The sequence below is a fragment of the Anopheles funestus genome, chromosome 2RL (genome assembly GCF_943734845.2).
Source record: "Anopheles funestus chromosome 2RL, idAnoFuneDA-416_04, whole genome shotgun sequence".
NCBI lineage: Eukaryota > Metazoa > Arthropoda > Insecta > Diptera > Culicidae > Anopheles > Anopheles funestus.
In genome coordinates, this window is record NC_064598.1 from 20,482,872 (window position 1) to 20,501,125 (window position 18,254).

The 18,254-nt window shown below is 42.2% G+C and overlaps 1 protein-coding gene and 1 long non-coding RNA gene across 4 annotated transcripts in view; one reads left to right on the forward strand and one right to left on the reverse strand.

The window, feature by feature from the left end:
• The window catches only part of LOC125763045 (hemicentin-1), a 59,501-nt gene that overhangs the window by 38,720 nt on the left and 2,527 nt on the right, over window positions 1-18,254 (reverse strand). For all 3 annotated transcript variants that reach the window (XM_049425797.1, XM_049425798.1, XM_049425796.1), the window contains exon 2: window positions 4,263-5,126. In XM_049425797.1, the coding sequence (XP_049281754.1) occupies window positions 4,263-4,527 (265 nt within the window). In that variant the 5' untranslated portion in view covers window positions 4,528-5,126. The remainder of the gene's footprint in view (window positions 1-4,262; window positions 5,127-18,254) is intronic.
• Window positions 1-18,254, forward strand: part of LOC125763150 (uncharacterized) — a 108,397-nt gene that overhangs the window by 17,722 nt on the left and 72,421 nt on the right. The window lies entirely within an intron of this gene.

An 18,254-nucleotide genomic window follows, 5' to 3' on the forward strand; every position in this document is an offset into this window, starting at 1 on the left:
TGCAGTTGCATCGGGAGCAGTGTAACCACACTGGTGGGGTGTTTCACCAAACCTGGTGTTGGAATTTAAATTAGAAGTAACTGTACGCTTCCAAGTACTTGTGGAAAAAAGTGCAGTTTCGCCCAGCATGAGCCCCCGGGTGGGGGTAAGCTGAGCACGGAAAACGCTGTGATGCGGTTACCAAATTATCTTCACATCGTCGAAAGCAAAAGCACAAGCGTAACCACCAGAAACGTACAGCATGGGGCATCCACCATAAGTTGCACTGCTTTGAAGTCAAACTACTCTATTTGACAGCTCATTAGCGTACGCTCTGAGCTAGCAGGAACTGCAGCATGCATCAACAATAAAAAAGCCATGTGTGCCTTTTTGGTTTTGTGTGGGAGAAAACGGACCAAGAAGGGGCCACCAAGAAAACACACGCAAATGAGTCCGGGGAGTGTGTATGTGTGTGGGTACCTTAAAAATAAAGCCAATAGTTGAAGTGCATCGAAAACTATGGCTTTGTTTGCTCATTCTGGTGCCCCTGTTAGCTTCCTGCTGCACTTTTCGTTAAACATACTCGCACAAGATCAAACAAACGTGTTTTTTTGGAGGGTAGAAGGAAGACAGGAAAACCAAAAAAAAGGGAAGGAAAAAAACGACAACGTTCCCAAAAACTTCCCCATACAACAGTGAAAAGTCCAAATCAAACAAACGCCATACCACGGGGAATGTATGTCAGGAGATCTCGTCCCGGGGTTTTTTGATGTCACGATGGAAATGGAAAGCAACATTTGCTGTAGGTAAAAGTTACTTTCAAAACTGTTACACTCTTCCTACTGGCGAGTCTGTGGACACTAACGCTTAAGGGCATAATGAAGGAAACATAGAGACGCTCGGTCGATTTCGTACGCTAACCGTCAGTTCAGACGGGAGTGTGCTAAATGTGCATTACAATGTTGATGACATTCGGTTTGTAAAACATTGCCCTCGCCCCCAAAAAAGGACTCAGAAAGGAGGTTTTGTGATGTGTTTTAATATCCCACCCTCCATGAAATGGAAAAAGAAACATAAAGTAATACTAATTAAAAATATTTGCCACCCAAAAACCTTACAGGAAGCTAGGAAAAGGAAACTTATTTCCCAGCAAAAGGTTGTGTGTGTGTGTACGGTTGTGTTGAGAAAAGTGCCAGCAAGTACTGTAACAAAAGTGCAGGAAATGAACTCTCAACCTGAGTCCATTGTTGCTATGGAGCAGTGGCACACACACAATGAGTTTAATATGGCAGCAGAAACATACATATGTGCTTAGACGAACCTAAAGTAGTTGAATGGAATTCACATTTTATTCAACATTTTATTAACGTAAGTATTTTGCTGTTTTTTTTAGTACCTTTGCCAGACTCTATATTTCACCACGTTGAATGCTTCACAACACTCATGAGAATGTGCGTTTTGATGAAATTTAAACAGATGTAAGAAGGTACATAAAATATTTAAACAAAAAAACCCTTCGCCATCGAATGTCCTTTGGCACGGGTATGGCAGCAAATGTCCAGAATGCTACCGTCCCAGTGATATATCTGCCCGGTGTAAGATCAAACATTTTCACCGTAAATAACTTTCCGCTTTCCGCGTTCGGTGTTGCGCAGACACCTTTTTTCTTTGCTTACGTTGCTGGCCCATTGTTGTTCGCCTGCGTCTCGTGGCGTTTGCTGTTTGTTAGCGTCGTTATGCTTGACTTTTTCTCGCAACGATTTAGTCACCTTTCAGCGGGTTCCAGTATGCCGTGTGTTCTTTTTTTTCGCCGTCGTACAAAAACACAACCCCGACACACCTTTTGCCTAGCCAGCTTTCAAGTGGCCACAGCGCAACCTGGCTTTGTGCGGGCGCGTTATCGCGAATTCGGAACGGCTCGAGGTCGGCCCAAGACTTGTGACAACGCAGAAACGGTAAGGACGTGAAAAGACATTGGTACTGAAATCCTTACAACCGGTGTGTTGAGGGTAAAACACGAAAAAGGATGGAATTCGGTAGACAGAATGGAGTGCAGAAAATTCACCTGTACCGAAAGGGGCTCAAACACACAAGAAAAAAACAACAAAACAAAGTGGAAAGCTTCCTGAAAACAAGCAGCTAAATGTCAGCCACCTGATGTACACAGGTGTGTGAGGGTGGCTTGATTTATGTACACGTGTGCGCCTTGCGTACGGAGCGCGAACGAGCATGAGCTGCCTTTTATCGCATTGCAATACTTTGTGTGACTTTGTGCTGAGAGAAGTTTTTCAAAAGCCGGACGCGGTAATGGTACCACGGTACCACGTATTACTTTGACTCCCGTCCCGTCGCAACCAAGCGCCCCGGTTTTTCGTTGATGTGCGGGAGTAAATCACGCGAACATTTCTGCATCAACTTCACTTAAGCTGGAAGTTGATGTGGAGAGGGAGATTTTTGTTGTATTCCCCATCCCTCAGACACTGTCGGCTGTCGTTCACCGCCGGGTGTCATAACGTATTAAAACAAAGCAGTCAAAATGTCCGTTTCGTTTTCATTCTTTCTTGCCTATGAAACATTCGAGCATATCTCGAGAAATATGGTTTCATTTACAATGAGGAAAAAAAACTTTACTTCCACACACACCTACTCCCATCGAGAGCAGTGATTGTAGCCTGAATTATTGATAAATGGCTCGTAATTATAATCGTTTGCTACTTCGCGGTAAAATCCCATTTAAAGCTACTCCTTCAACCGCCGACAAGCGCCTGGGTGAGCATGCATTTCCCGTCTCATAATAACTCCATTGCGAACCGCACTGGATTCGAACCCCGCGGGCCATGGCTTATCTTCAAACCTTCATGCCAATGTTTTGCCGGTGTACAATAATGCTACGTCGGTCTCGTAATGGCTTCATGAGGGTTGGATTCTCACGCCCACCTTAAACACTCGTCCATCAGGACGATGTGGCCGCGTGTTTTCCCCATGGATGCCTGGGCTAGATTCCTAATACCGATGGTCTGATTGACCATTGGTATGACTCTAGCCGGTTGAGAACGGGAGGCGGATGGTGGCGAACCGATAAGGGGCTATTAAAATCGTTATTAGTAACTGGGCACGGATGAAGCTGCACAACGCGCCACGGGATGTCATGCTTTAGTGGGAGCGGGAACTCAAGCATTGGCAGCACAACGCCGGGTTTGTGTGTGATTTGCTGTTATTTAGAAGAGGTTTCGGCCCAGCATGAAGTTTATTGGTGCCTGAAGGATATTCGTCGTGCGGGTGCGATTGTGCAGAGATCCGTATTTCATAAAACTGGATAATTGAGTTATTATAAAGCGAAGGCTAGCCTAGGAAGAATGTGAAGATACTTTTAAGGTTTGCAGGTTTAGGTCTTGTACTTCATGAGATTATTCTTTGGTCACAAATGTAGTTAAGAGACAAGTCTTTTATCAATAAAATAATTCTCTTTTCTTACTTTTAAAATCTGGAATTCGAATGGCAAAATTGCGAATTTCGAGGCAGAATTTAAAATTAAAATTCGTGGAGTTTTTTAAAGTAGATCTGTACTTTTTAGTTTGTTCTTTTATAAAATATTTTCAAAAGTTTCTTATTATTGTAACATTTTCTTATGGTGATGATGAAAATGCCATTTAGTTTTACTTTTGGGGAATAAACTAACGTCTTTCTGTTTTGCAAAAAAAAAAAAAATAATAATAAATTTGGATGTTTTTTGAAATTTTTATTTTATACACTTTACTCTGAAATTTGCGTAGAGTGTATTTCTCAGGAATGTATTATTTGCGTAATTCGGGAAAAGCCTTTACTGGAAATAATGATTGCACCCGTATAGGTATGGGAAATGTTTTAAACATTTTTCTAGACAACAGACTATTTATTACTTTTCCAAGTTAATCTCACTTTCAAAAATTTTCAACAGAAATATTTACAAATGGAAATGATAGTGAAATTTCTCAAAACAGTTTAAAACCCTGTACGGAAAATATTTCCATCGTAAACAATATAAACGTTCCGAATGAATCTGTGCTGTCCCTGATCTATCGACCATTAAACAGGAAAAAAACCATCTCTCCATCCCCAACATTGATGAGTGTCGTGCCCATTCCCGTACAGTGAACCACGCGTTAAAGTGACCCTCCGTATCCGGCGCACAGTCGTAATACAATTTCGCTCGCAATCATTGCGAGACAATTTGTCACCTCCATAACAAAAGGAATTGGCTTTTCGAGTGACACTGGCCCACGGGTAAGGTGCCGGCTACTTACTCGGTCGATCGAGCTCGTTGATTAGATCGTCCGTATCGGAGTAGGAAGCACCAACGACGCTGGCCATCGCGAGCAGCCCAAGCGCCATCAGCCGGTGCACGGTTGTCGTCACGGTTCGCCGTCTGCTACCACTCGACATCGTCCTTGAGGTGATGAGATGACCTTTCGAGTAGCGTGTCGTACCACGGCCGGGTTCTCCGCCGCCAGCGTCTTCTGCGCTCGTACCACCGGTGACGTGCTCAACAAACTGTCGTGAAAATGTCATCGCACTGGTGTCAGATATACGCCATACCTAGTGGCCATACGCACGTATATACGACCGGACCCACCCATACACACCCATCGCGATGAATCACACACACGCACTTTTCCGCACAGAAACGCTTTCGATCGGTATTTTTCCCTTTTACACAATGGGTTTTTTCCCCGTGACGAACGGTTTTCACCAAGCACACTGAAATAACGATACCAAAACTCGGGGGAGCACTTGTATTTTCACAACAAGATATCAATTTTCTATCCACTTCCAGTGCCCGCTTATCGCACGCTATCTTTTCCGTCGGGTAGCAACAATTTTCCTCCCCTATATATACTTTTTTCTTTCCTCTTTTTGCTTTAGCTCACTTCACACAAACTTTAACTGCACGCATGCGGAAACAGGAACAGGGTTATACGGTTGTAGCAGGATGCGGCAAAAGATGATCTTTCCAAATTCGTTGTTTATTTTTCCGGTCCGTGCTGCTGCTGCTGGTGGTAGTGCCATCGCATGGTGGCTCGTTTCGGTTTCCTTATCGCTAATGGATAGCTGTTGAGCTGTCAGCAAAACCCGTTGCTCTTGGCGTGGCTCCACACCGGTCGACACGTCTGAAACGAGGCAAGAAAAAAAAGCAATCAGACACACATACACACAGACACATGACCAAAAAAAAAAAAGGATCAGAATTAAAATAAAAAGGATGGCAAAATAAGCAACACTCGCTAGAAACGGCAAAAATTGGAACCACCGTTTCCGTTACTCAGCGCAACACGAAGAAAAACAAACTCCCGGAAATGGGGAACATTCCAAGAGCTCCCCCGGGGAGGAAACTGCCCCGTTTCAATTTTCCCCACTACGACGAGAGTGTCCACGCCTTTCCCGCTTGGCAGAACGTGGGTGTAGCGAAATTCTGTCTTTTATCCGGGGTTTTTTTTTGCTCTTCGTTTGTTGGTTACACTTCACTCCTTTGCTCACTTTCCATCCTGCGTGTCGCGTATTGAGAAACCACTCGGTGGTCGCATTTTCCACTCCACAAGATTCATCGTTAAGTTCTTGTGTTCTTGCGTCAAAGTGTTGTGCTTTTGCTTCCCTTTTCACCCTTGGCAAGTTCGCTAGTAGCCCTCGATTCAAACAGTGCTGGTGAGTGTTATTCGATTGTCTCACTGCTTCCGCCTGGTTCGTTTCCGTCCAAAGGTTGGTTGCGGAAATTCAAACACTCCCGGCGGCTGCCCAATGCTGGTCACACGGGTTCCGTTCGTTTTGCGAACATTTGTGAGTAAAGATAAAAAAGAAGCGTAACAGAAAGGGCACTTGAAACGATGAAGATGGATAGTTTCCGAAAGGCTAAAGCGACACACTTGGCGTGTCCACGTGGTGTAGCTTTCCGGTGCGGGAGTAAGCAAAAGGGTGACAGCACGATAACACGAACGGTACGGAGAAGATACTCGTTATATGATAAGGATTAATGGTTGATGGTTGAGCGAAGGGACACTGGACGTTGTACAAGCGGTGATGAATTGGATTTGTAAGTTAAATATACCTTATTACCGATAAGTTCTCTTAAACTTCTACAGAAATGTTTTTGTTTCGAATATAAAACAAATCAAAATGCATCATAGTGTAGCTGACCCTTTTCCTCGATCGATCGCTAAATTTAGGTTGCGATTGTTTCTTGTTGTTAGCTGCATGTTTGTATTTAAGTTTGATTTTTTTGAAGCAAGAAGAATTTACCATGTTTGTTTTTTACTTTCTGTCTTTATGACGATGATCTAATTTTATAAAGAGTAAATAAATAGAAGCCATCTTAAAGAAATTAAGATATAATTTTGTAAATGGTTTCCAATTCCAGTATTTTAAAGAATACAACAAAGCTTAACTCTTCTCTCGGGAAATTAAAGACTTTGAAAGTGATTAGTTTATAACTACTTTAGACAAGATCTGGTGCAATGATTTGATGGATGTAGTCATTCGCGTTCAGATATAAAACTCAAAAGGTTGTACACAAACACCTGGAAAATTTCAGAAATGGTTCAATCCCAAGTAGATTAAAGTACTGATGATGTCAAAAGCAAAAGTTTATCAAGTGTCTGAGTGCCTATAAGGAATGCCTGAGGGAGAAAGGATTCAGCAAACCTAAGAAGAAATTGGAACCAGAAATCGTCACCAAGATCTTAAGATGCATCAAAGGTTCAGCGGAAACTTTCGGAAAATTCTTAGTCAGGGAAGGATAAAATTCGTACAAAGCTAGTAAACTTACGACCTGGTAAAAGACCTAGTTTGACGAAACAGATGAGCTGCTCTGTAGTGTTGTAGTCGGATCGGTCCGACTCCGCCGCCAACTGGAGTCAGTGTCGAACTAACTCAGGTTGAAATGAAGAGGCGGGGGGGGGGGGGGGGGGGGGGGGGGTTTGTTAGGATCGGCTACTGCAAAATTTACAATTTACTCATCATTAGTCGGACTCCATCGGACTCATCTGGACCCATTTTTAAATTATCTCCAATGTTGTGAGGTTTGTAAATTGATATTTCTTGTCTGAATATTACGTAGTTTAAAATATTTATAATAAAGAACCAGAACTATATGTGCCTTATAAAACGATAGCAACAAAGCAAGCAATTTCCCATGCCATAAAATCGTCGAAATGTGCCAAACCTCAACTGCTAATCATTGCCATGATCAAATTCCCACACGTGAGAATCACGGCATACCCCGGATGTGTTCTAACCCATGCCAAACAAATCAGAACACCAACCAGGGAAAAGCTGCTGGCGAATGTTCCACCCCAAAACCTGTTCCCACCACCACTTTGGCGATCAATCTCTGACAACGTACGTCACGAACGATCCATTCCATGGGAAAAGGTTCGCGTGCCGCACAGATTTTGCCTTACCTGGGCCGGTGTCACACCCTACGCTACCAAGACGACAGCTAAACACGTGGCCCAACGGCCATTACCACGGTACGAGCAGGAGCAAATGATCGTTCGTATCGGTGGGAAATGTGTTCCAGTTCCATAAACTGTGGCAGGAATCTGGCGATGCATACGGCCACAGTAGGTGTATTTCAGTATAGTACATGAAAGGACATGCCGTTGCATAGGCATTCATTCCAGAAGTAGAGCATGGCAAAAGAAAAAACAAACTACCACACACACACACACGGAGACTGGTGAAAATCACATCACGCGCTGCGAATAAAATGATATATGGCGCATAAAGCCTTCGTCAGGTCGGTTGCAGTACGGACGACTGAAATAAGCTCATTCTTCTTGTAGCTCACGTCGACAAGTGAAACGACATTTTTGTCGACGTTCGGTACGACGGTGATGAAGATAACGAACTTACATATCCAGAGCACTGTATCTTAGCTGCTGCTGGTTTGCTTTCGGAATGGAAAATTCACTTCACTTTCAGAGATGTTTTACTTCCTGCTCGCAACTTGTTTTATGATCGTGTTTTTTATTTTTTTGCTGGCAACTTCATAACAAAACTTTTACCACCAAGCGTTCATTAACGAACGCAGCTATGGGGATGAGTTTTTTTTTCCCCCGCAAGAAACCTGAAACTCCTCTGAATATTATTAACTCGACGATTGTTCTGCATAAGAACGCGTTCTGAATATTTCTTTACTTTCATGATCGTTACGCCACCGAGTAAGTGCCGGTTTTAAGAGGGATTACATTTGACCAAATGGAAAACAAAAAGAAAAAGAAAAAAAAACAATTCACTCATCAAAACACGGTCCCCAAAATGGTGGCTGGTGGCACATTTTCGTCACCGATAAATCGGACCGATTCGAACCGCCTCTGAGCGATTTCCATCAAACGCTCGTAATTAGGTTTGTCACCGCGCGTGTCGTGCCATTTGCGTGCCACAATTGGTCGGGAGGGGTTGGTGCGAGTGTACTGTTTTTCCTACGCGGTCGACAATTTCCACGACGACGCACAGGGCCCGTGTGGTCTCTATGCTGCCAGGCCCTGCACTTTTGCTACATCGTGAAATAGATTATTCATGAGCATTCGCCGTCAAAAGCGCCCGGGGATGCTCGATCAAACCTTGGGCCCGGGTGGGCTCGGTGGTGCTAACCGTGAAGAAAGTGTGATCCGAAACCGAATTTTACTTGCCACAGCACAGAAACCATAGGCAAACAAGCCGTCACCAAATGCCGATGGGGGATGATTCGGGTGAAATGGCTCCCTTTCGGGCCACGCTCTGTAAGCAAAAAGGGCAGGATGCAGAACGAAGGGATGTGATATTTTCAGGCCGATCTCGGCATGAGAAGAAACCATCCATCCTGGTTTGGTGGGGCCAGTTCGGGGAGGGAGCGGGATGAAGAGTTTGCCCAGTGTTTCGACTTGCAAAATACTTTCCTTTGCCAAGCTCCCAGAAGACAAAGGAACAAACCGGACCCGGGAGCGCATAATTTTTAAAAAGCATTTCATCCAACCAAAAAGAAACTCCACCCGCGGGTGCTTCACAAAAAAGCCGGTCGAGCGATCCGTTTTGGGGACGCAATATCACGCGAAACCGTTTGCGGACCGACAACCGATGACTTGACGGGTGTTTTGAAAAGGAAGTTTGTGTGTGTGAGTGGAAGGGCATCGAGGTAGGCAAATTTAGATGCGGTTTTCTTTTTTTTTTCTTATCACACCACACTTTTCCAACTCTGGCGGGTGGAAACCACGATAATATTGTGTTTCGCGAGGTAAGTTACAATATTTGTCCTACCGCCGGCAACGGAACATCGGTATGACAAATTGTCGAGAATTTTATCATTTTTGGTGGTGGCGTCCTAGCGCAAAGAGAAAGATGGCAATTGAGGTGCGCAACAAGGGGTGGAAAACAATTGCGCTTAAAAATAGCGCACACATTACTGTTACATCCGGAAAGGTAAACTTTACCAACCGAAAAAAGAAGGGCAAGAAAAACAAAACAACCACACTAATCAAATTCACAAAGGTAATTGAAAAAAGTTAACAATAAAACCCATAAAGCCTAATTACGACGTTTTTTTTTGCTGCTGGAGGAAGAGAACAAAACCAAAAAAACTAGATCATTTTCAAACCATGATGAACCGAACCGGCCCAAAAACATTCCCTGCCCGCTTTCCCCGAGGATATGTTTGTGGTGCGAAAAGTTGCGGTCGCTAATCGCTCGTGAAGAGGGCGTCATTTCGGCTTAGCATTGGCCCCACAGGAGACCGCGTCGTAGCGTTCGTAGCAAGGCGCTTTTCTCGAATAAACCGCACCATGGCGGAGCAAGGGGTGGATGAGGTAAAATTTTGCGAATTTTCACCACCGAAAACCGAGGGCGACGGAAGAAAAAGAAAACGGACTAAAAGACAAGTCCCGCTGGGGGTGGAATGTTTCCTTCCGTTTTGTTACCGAGACGTCATAATTCGTTCTTTAAGATGGTGGTTGAGCGAGCGAGCACTGGTTCCCGAGTTGTATGTGTGCCCATTTTTCGGATGGGCCGTGGGCGAGCACTTAGCATTTAGTAGCGGTAGGCGATGAATAACGTCAACTGACACGTACCCCGAAAATGAAAATGGTTAACCGAATTAGTGTCTAAAGCGTTCAAGCGTTCAAGTGGCTGTTGTTCGTTGTACCATCGGTAGCAGAAAGTCGATTGTTTCTATTGTACGACGAACTTCTTATAGCAGCTACAGTGCTTTTTGGTTTTCGTTACATGACAAAAAGAGATTATAATTGACCATTAAGGTATTGTTAAAAAGTGAAATTGAAGCAACAATCAATAGAATTCATGGTTTATGACTTATACATTCAAGATTAGATCACCATTAATATGGTTCGTTTTGTTTTACACTTAATATCATTATTATTTAAAACTTTCTACAGCTTGTTAACGAAAAACAGAACTTAATTTTGTTTAGGATATCGTTTCAGGAAATTCGTTTTCTTGTTTAATCTTTAATTTGAGAAGACGTCCATCGGAATGATTTACATAAAGTGTTGCTGACGCAGCTATGAAAATAAAAAATTCTCATTCGTACGATTTCGTACTTATTCGAACTAAAAATTAGTTACGCATTAGAAGAAATTCCGAATATAAGAATAATAAGAAATCGAATAGCTCAAAGGAGTTAACTAAAATTCTTTCCGTAGAAAAACTACTTTAAATGTTGAAGAGTTGATGTTTCGAATCGACATTTTTTGCATGACTGTACGATTCCTAGTATGCATTACCAACTGGTTTTTCGTTGGAAATGACTCTAAGCCAATACAAACCAAAATATTATGAAAAGAGCTACTTCAATCTCTTACCTGTCAAGAAAGATTTCATACATTTATTTTTATGAAAAACTTGATTTTTAAAGATGAAATATTAAAAATAAGAGAGGGTTTTTTTTAAATTCTATGTCCATAAAACCGTCTCGCAAGATTTTTCATAAAATTTTATTAAGTCTTAGTAAAATATTTCTAGAAACACTTGGTATACTTAGGAATTAAATTGTTAACAGGTTTTCAAAAAATTCTGGATAATAGTATATAAAATAAACAATAAATATTCTTTCTAACGATGTAGAAAAGCTGATAAAAATTCACTTAAAACATATTCATTTTTGTCTGAAAGTATATTGCTCATTTTGATACATGTAGCAGCTGTTTTGCCATAAAACAATTTACATAATAGATGAAAGAAATATTAGATGAAAAGATAATCACAATTTGTTATTGTGATTTATGAGTGAAATTTTTTGTATCATTATTCTCAAATGGTCTTTAAAAATGTACTGTTTTATTTATTACAAACAAAACCTTATCCCCATGAATAAACGCTGTGGTTTGTTCAAAACTTGTCACAATTCACACTATTCATAAAATCATTTACCGAACGGTTACTCGCACCATATCAAGTGCGATTATGTTCGCCACTTTGAATTGCAAATTTTTTGAGTGCTTTTGTGATCTGCGGTTTGATATGAATGTCAGTTTCAATTTTCCTACTAACGATACAAAACCGGTATACGAGCATTCAAACAAAATAATTGCACAATTATTTTCAACCAAATACCGCCCGTTTTGTTTTGTTCCGCTCAATACATTCCACACATATTTAATGCACATTGTTTCATGCAAAAAAAAAGAAATGTTCCCCCATTTGGCGATTTTCTGTTCTAGAGAAAAATTTACCCACCGATGTGATTTGTATCAACACGTTTCGCACATTCACTTCGCAACTACAATCAAATACACATTACTGTTAATTTGCGAAACGGGGCTAATCATTTTGTATCCGTGGCATGCCTTCGTACTCCGTACTCCCAATTCCAAAGCAACGTCCACACTCAACAAGCGCACACCATCAGCGAGCCAAAAAAAGTAGCAATAAAACTATCATTTGTCCCAGATTCTAGTTCGGAAAAGTGGCAGCTGACATTATCGATATATGTGCTATAGCGAACGGAAGCATAAAAATGGGGGTCCGTTGTCGAGACGAGACGGAATTTCGCCCCCCTCCCAGAAAAAAAAAAACAAAACAAAAAAAAAAACTGTCCTCTTACAACTTGGCAAAAGCTTTTAGCCATCCACTTCAGTGACTTTTCCAGCGGAGGCTGTAGGCGGCGGCTGTTAGATAGTAATGACCATCTCCACGAAACACGAGCAGATACGGGGGGAATGGTCGGCAGTCCGCCACTGAGGCGGTACCGGGTGGTTAGTGCTACTTTTGGCATAGTTCATACATTGATGGCCATTGTTATGACTGCAATTAAACGATTATGGAACACGCTGACCGGCGAGTGTGGCGGGATGGGCGAAAAGATGTTTCTATCCTTCCAATCTGTCAGTGACAGCTGAGCTAGTGCTTACCGAACTGTTCGCACAGCTTGCCACAGCAAAAGGCAGGAACCGGCCGAATGGAAGCAAGTGTACATGTGTGACGATGTCTGCTTCATCAAGGATAATGGTCGGTTTCGTTCGGTCGGTAAGCAAAGCGAGAAGCGTGAAAGAGTGGCCGATGGTTGGTACGCTCGAATGATCACCATCAGCGTCGATTTGATGTCCGTGTTTCTGTGGGAGTTCAGAAACACGGACATCGTTACAACCTCCTGGGAAACAGTGACACAACTCACCAACAGGGTGAATTGGGGAAAAAGAAGGGGAATCTGGAGAAAAGTCCGAATAAACTCTGCTTAACAGAATTAAACTCATATTGTACGATATTACAGTTATGCTTCTTTATTACATTTTCATGGCCATGACAACGCATGGCACAAGAGTCTTGGGCCCGACCGAACCATCCCGGACCAAAGATGAGCCCTCGAATGGGTAGTCAATTGGAGATTATACTGGCTACGGCATCGTACCGGTCGTAGATTTAGATACCACCGTGTGAGGCGTCTGTTTAGGAATTTGCTCGTGCTTTCATAACCTTCGATACAGTGATGGAGCAAAAAATTGCTCTTGGGTTTATGGTGGAAAATTTAATTGTTTTAACAAATCAATGAGAACATTTTTTTCAATACGAGAAATTCCCAATAAAATGATAACAAAACTGTTAATTCTTATATTAAAAAGGACCGCTTTCAAATGTGGAAAACTCTCTCAAAAATAGTGCGAAACTTTTTTTCAGTACTCCACTGTACGAACTGACATGGCAAATAAAATTACCACACGTTTGGAGGTTTCCGTTCGCAGCTAGCTGACGGTGAAGTATTCAACGTCTTGCAAAAGATGCCCGATGCCCGATCGTTGGGCAAGTCGTTGTTGTTATTTCATGTATTTTTTTCTTCTCTCTTCATCCACCTTTTATGTATCGTCAGGGAAAAAGAAAACCCCACCCGAAGAAGGAAATCATTATCGAAGGATGTGAGCAGAATAGTAAAGTCGGGTCTGGTGGTGTCTGTTTTTCTTCCCTTAGTAACAGCATCCCCCGTTTAGCAGGAAGTTGTTGTGGTCAAGCAGCAGAACTGCATCTAACCGACCGCAAGCTACGTTTAGATAATATTTTCCTCGCACGATTTTCGAACCATTTTGCTTCGTCTTTTTGCTGCTGCTGCTGCGTGATATTTATCACTAGTGTGGCAAGTTCAGTCAGATAAGTGATCAGCTCGTGAACAGTTAGCGCGCGTATGAATTTAATTTTGTGCCATTTTCCAAACGTACCCGGTCGTTGTACGTGCTTTTGATTCGATTTTCTTTTACGATTTTACAATTATTTGCTAAAACTGCAGTAAGCAGTTGAAACGGATGCATTCGGATGTGGATGATCGATTTAAGGCACGTGCGAATAGCTTTTATGCCAGACAGTAGAAGATCCTTTTGCTGTTGCTAAACCCTTCCCTTGGGCAGCATGATTTATGTTCATTGTTGGCCATAATGATGCTTCCGGGAATGGTTCTGTGTTTAACAATACATTTTTTATTTTGAACATAGAATTATAACCATTTTTTTGGTTTCAGTAAAAATAGAATAATTCTGTTGAAAATTTTTTCTTCCTATAACAAGTGATGGAATGCAGAAAAATAATAAAGGCTACTCGTTCCTGTTCCGTTATGAAATGGTACGATATTGGTTCAAAACAAACCAACCGACCATCACACGGGGCTGTGGGTTAAGTACGAGTTCACTTTCCATTAACTTTTCTTGGAAGAAAGAAAAAAAATCATAATAAGGAAATCCCCCATCACAACGCGGGAGAAAAATAATTCACGCTCCAATTATTTTCCCACCCCAAAAACACCCAACAGGGGATGATGATGATGTTGATGATGTTGCCCGCCAGCGACAGTGTGTTGTAGGCCCAGACCTAGCAGTAGTAGGCAGTCAAACGAAGCGAGAACAAAAGGTAACCCAGTCAGTTGCAAAACGAAAATCATCTAAGAAGTGTTGAAAAGGGTCAATTTTACTACAAGGATTAACATTGTTGTTGTTGTTTTCATTTTCCTTTTGCGTTTTTTTAATTTTGCTTCATAATTTTCTTCCATACACTCGCACCATTCACTATTGTGCGAAAAAACACGTTTCGATAGCTTTATGTTTTCGGAAAGGATTTTTGTGAAACGTGAAAAGCCCATTTGCCAATCAACCATGCAAGGCGGTGTTGGTGCTACGGTGAACCAATTTCGATGGTTCGCCGTTTTTAAAGGTTTTACCTTCCAGCGAAAAAAGAATTTTAGTGCTTTTGAGAAATGCAGCAACAAAAAAAAAAAAACACTTGTACAAAAGTTGAAAATATCCCGAAGTTATTTTGCTATATTTTGTTTCCCATACAAGCCGTTTTTTTCTTCCGTTTCAGATCAAACGAACCAGGCTAACTTCAACTGGCGAACAACAATGTAACGATGCGTCGAGCAAGCACCATTCGAAGGAAACCAGCGTTATGGTTTATTGCAAAAGTACTGAAAATAACAACCAAGAAAACAAGCATCTCACAAAAGTTCATTTTTCAAAAAAGCACTACATAATAAGCATATATTCCGACTATTGCCAGCGAGCCTGCTATTCACTTTCATCTTTGCAGAGCTAATTGACAGGACCGCATAATTTCATTGAAAAGCATTTCATTCGAGTTTTTTGTTTTGCCTTTTTCTTTACGCATCGCCCCCTCTCTTTGTATATGATGCAGTTTTGCAAAAAATGAAATTGGAGTGGGAGAAGTTGAAAAGAAAGAAAGAGAGCACAAAAAAAACGTCATCAATTGCGGATGCCACGAACGCCATGCTTGTCATTCGAAGTGCCGTTCGTGTGACAAGCAAGATGAAAGCAAATTTTCCCTCGTGTTGTGTGTGTGTGTGTGCTCGAGCTTTTTAAATGCAAAAGGATACCCAACGAAGCGGTACTATTTCAATAGTTTGTATAGTTTGCTGTGAAAACCGCAAAACCCCAGTTTCGCTTGCAAGGACATCAAGGACAGTTTCGCTTCATTTATGGCACTTTCTCGCTAGTGTGCACTACATCCTCATACAAAGCGTATTGTGTGTGTGTGTGTATCGTTAAACCCTACAACTGCACACCAGCACGGCACTGGGACTGTATGCCGTGAGTCGGAATAATTGATTAGTTAATTAAGTGCTCGGATAATGATGTGTCTCACAGTCACAATGCACGGCACTGCACTGCGCATTGCACAGCCGTAACAACTGCGGACCGTTTGAACTTTAAGCTATTCGGATGTACAATTGATCCCCACGGACGTGGCCGGTTCGATTTGGACGACGGTGGCGATGAGTTTGGTAATGGTTTATCTACTTTAAACGGTAGCAAAACCTGGTGGGATGTCTAACTCCGACAAAGTGTTTTTTTTAAATTATTATTTTGAATGGAATTGGAATGTACAAAGCAGACAATCAAAGTCCAACAAAAAAACCATCTTAGATATAAGACCAAACAATTAAATGCACAATGCCCTAAAAGCCTCACAAAGCCCAGTACTTAATACACCCAAAAAGGTGCTCCATTTGTAGAATTCCATACAAATCAAACACTCGATTCACTACCGGAATGCACACAAAATGCCCAACGGTAATTCCATACGTAATCTCGGTGCATTAGCATCGAAAACACCAACCAAGCACCTGCCTGCAGCTACGTGGGGACAAACGTGCTTCACTAGTCAGACACGAACATTGCACATCTCTTTTGCGAAAGGATGTTATACACCGAATTGCATTTACCGGAATTGCCCGAAGTCAAAACCCAAACTACTATTTGTCAAGAATTGCCGGACTCCACGGTACTACCGCTCCATGAACTACGCCTGCACGGAAGTTCGTCGTCTATTAGTCCAGGCAGTGTACGCGACCTACGAATCACGTCCGTTGGGGACATGGTGAAAAGGTGGTGAACACGCGACTCACCATTTCTTGATGCTGACACACAATAATCCACTTATACACACAGACATGTGTGTGTGGGCTTACACGGTAGGTGACACAACCGGCAGGACCCCCCCATCCGGAGGCCAATTATAAATAGTTTAATCACTCCCGTGAGACCATCCACTTAATCGAACCGTGGCATGAAAATCTACGTCCCAACCGTTTTTGGTGGGTGACTCAAATCAACTTCCCCGAACAGGAATCGGCTTAAGGCGAAGTTTCTTGATTGTCCTCCGTGTCCAGAAACTACCGAAACGGGTTGATTGTTAATTCGCACCAGGAGGATTCACCGTTTTGCTATTCACTGCCCGAAAGACATTGTCGACCAACCATGCGAGTGACAATTAAATTTAATTTAACATTTTCAACCCCTAATTACTAACGAGCTTACTTAGCACAAAAAGACAACTTGATGCTGTCGTCGATTCACAAACGGGGAAACAGATGGGTTCTGTCACTTGGTCAGATCGATTTTTTTTCGTTAGCAATAAGTTTAGCTAAGAAAGAGCAAACAGAAGAATAAGTTACTCCACTGGAGAAGTTAACGGAAACCATGTGACACACTGCTTGCGACGTTGTAGACCATTAGAAGCCATGCATTTTTGGTACGATTTTCCATAGGATGGAAAACATATTTCATACAAAAATTGACGTGTGTGTGTGTGTGAGAGAGGAACCGGGTGCATGAAAAGCGTCACAAGACCCCGGAGGGCCGTCTCGTGTGGGCCGTCTCATGGGAAAAGTTTGGACCCATAAATCTTTTCCACGTCTTTCTCTCTCTCTGTGGATATGTTTCTCTTTTTGCTTTTGCCCATTCTGGATCGATTCTTTCATTTCGGAAGAAGTCTCCGGTTGAAGATCCCTGGGAAAATGGGTGGAGGTTTTCCCTTTTGGGTGGAAAACATATGACCCAACACAGGACTAAAACAGCCAGAGGTTGTTGGGGAAAAAGAAGAAAAAAACTTATACACACACATATACGAGGAAAAGCGAAAAATGGGTGGAAAAGATGGATTGTTTCGGGTGGGGGAAGAAATTATGTACGTGTGCTAAAAACAACAGTTATGAACGGTGCTGTTTCACCCCGAGCAGTGGAAGGATTTGGCCAATCGATACTTTGCCTATGTAAAAGAGTTATTTAGATTCCAGTCCGCGTATGCTGATGTGTTCCGTTTTTTTTGTTCGTGTTGCTTGTTTTCACTGCTTGGTAAAATAAATAACGATCGAATGTTTGGAAAACAAGCCCCCGGATACACACACACACATATATTCACAAATGGCTAATAACCCACACAAAAACACATATTCGCATTCGTGCACGGTTGGGTTGGTTAGTTAAATTCTCTCTTCACTTAATCAAAAACGATCAAACGACCGCACACGGAACACAACAAACCTCTGGGAGTGAGTATATTGCGTTCGAACTCAAATTAAAATTTTCACAAAACCATCCCCAAAAAAACAGGGTTGCACGCAGTCAAAATTATGCCCCCAAAGCATAACCCAACCCATGATAGGCAGGAAGAAAGAAAGAAAAAAAAAACACCACCCAAAAGAGAACTTAACATATTAGACAACGTGTGTGTTCGTTTGCTTCTTTTCTTCGGTCGATAAGTTTAGCCGAAAAACTTAAACCATGGTTTTGATCGTTGCCGGGGCTTGCGGAAAAATTGGCTCATCAAGGCTAAACTTTTTGGGCCGTACCTCGCACGTTGTGGAAAACTTCACGTTTTTTTCCCGGTAAGGGAAGGATAAAGAAGGTTTACCCTTACGCTCGGTTGATAATGAAACGGATTTGGATCCCGGTTTGGGCCCATTCCTCGAAACTCTCCCCCTCTATATCTCGGTCATTTGTGAGTTCATCCAAGATATGGGAAACTTTACACGGCCTCGG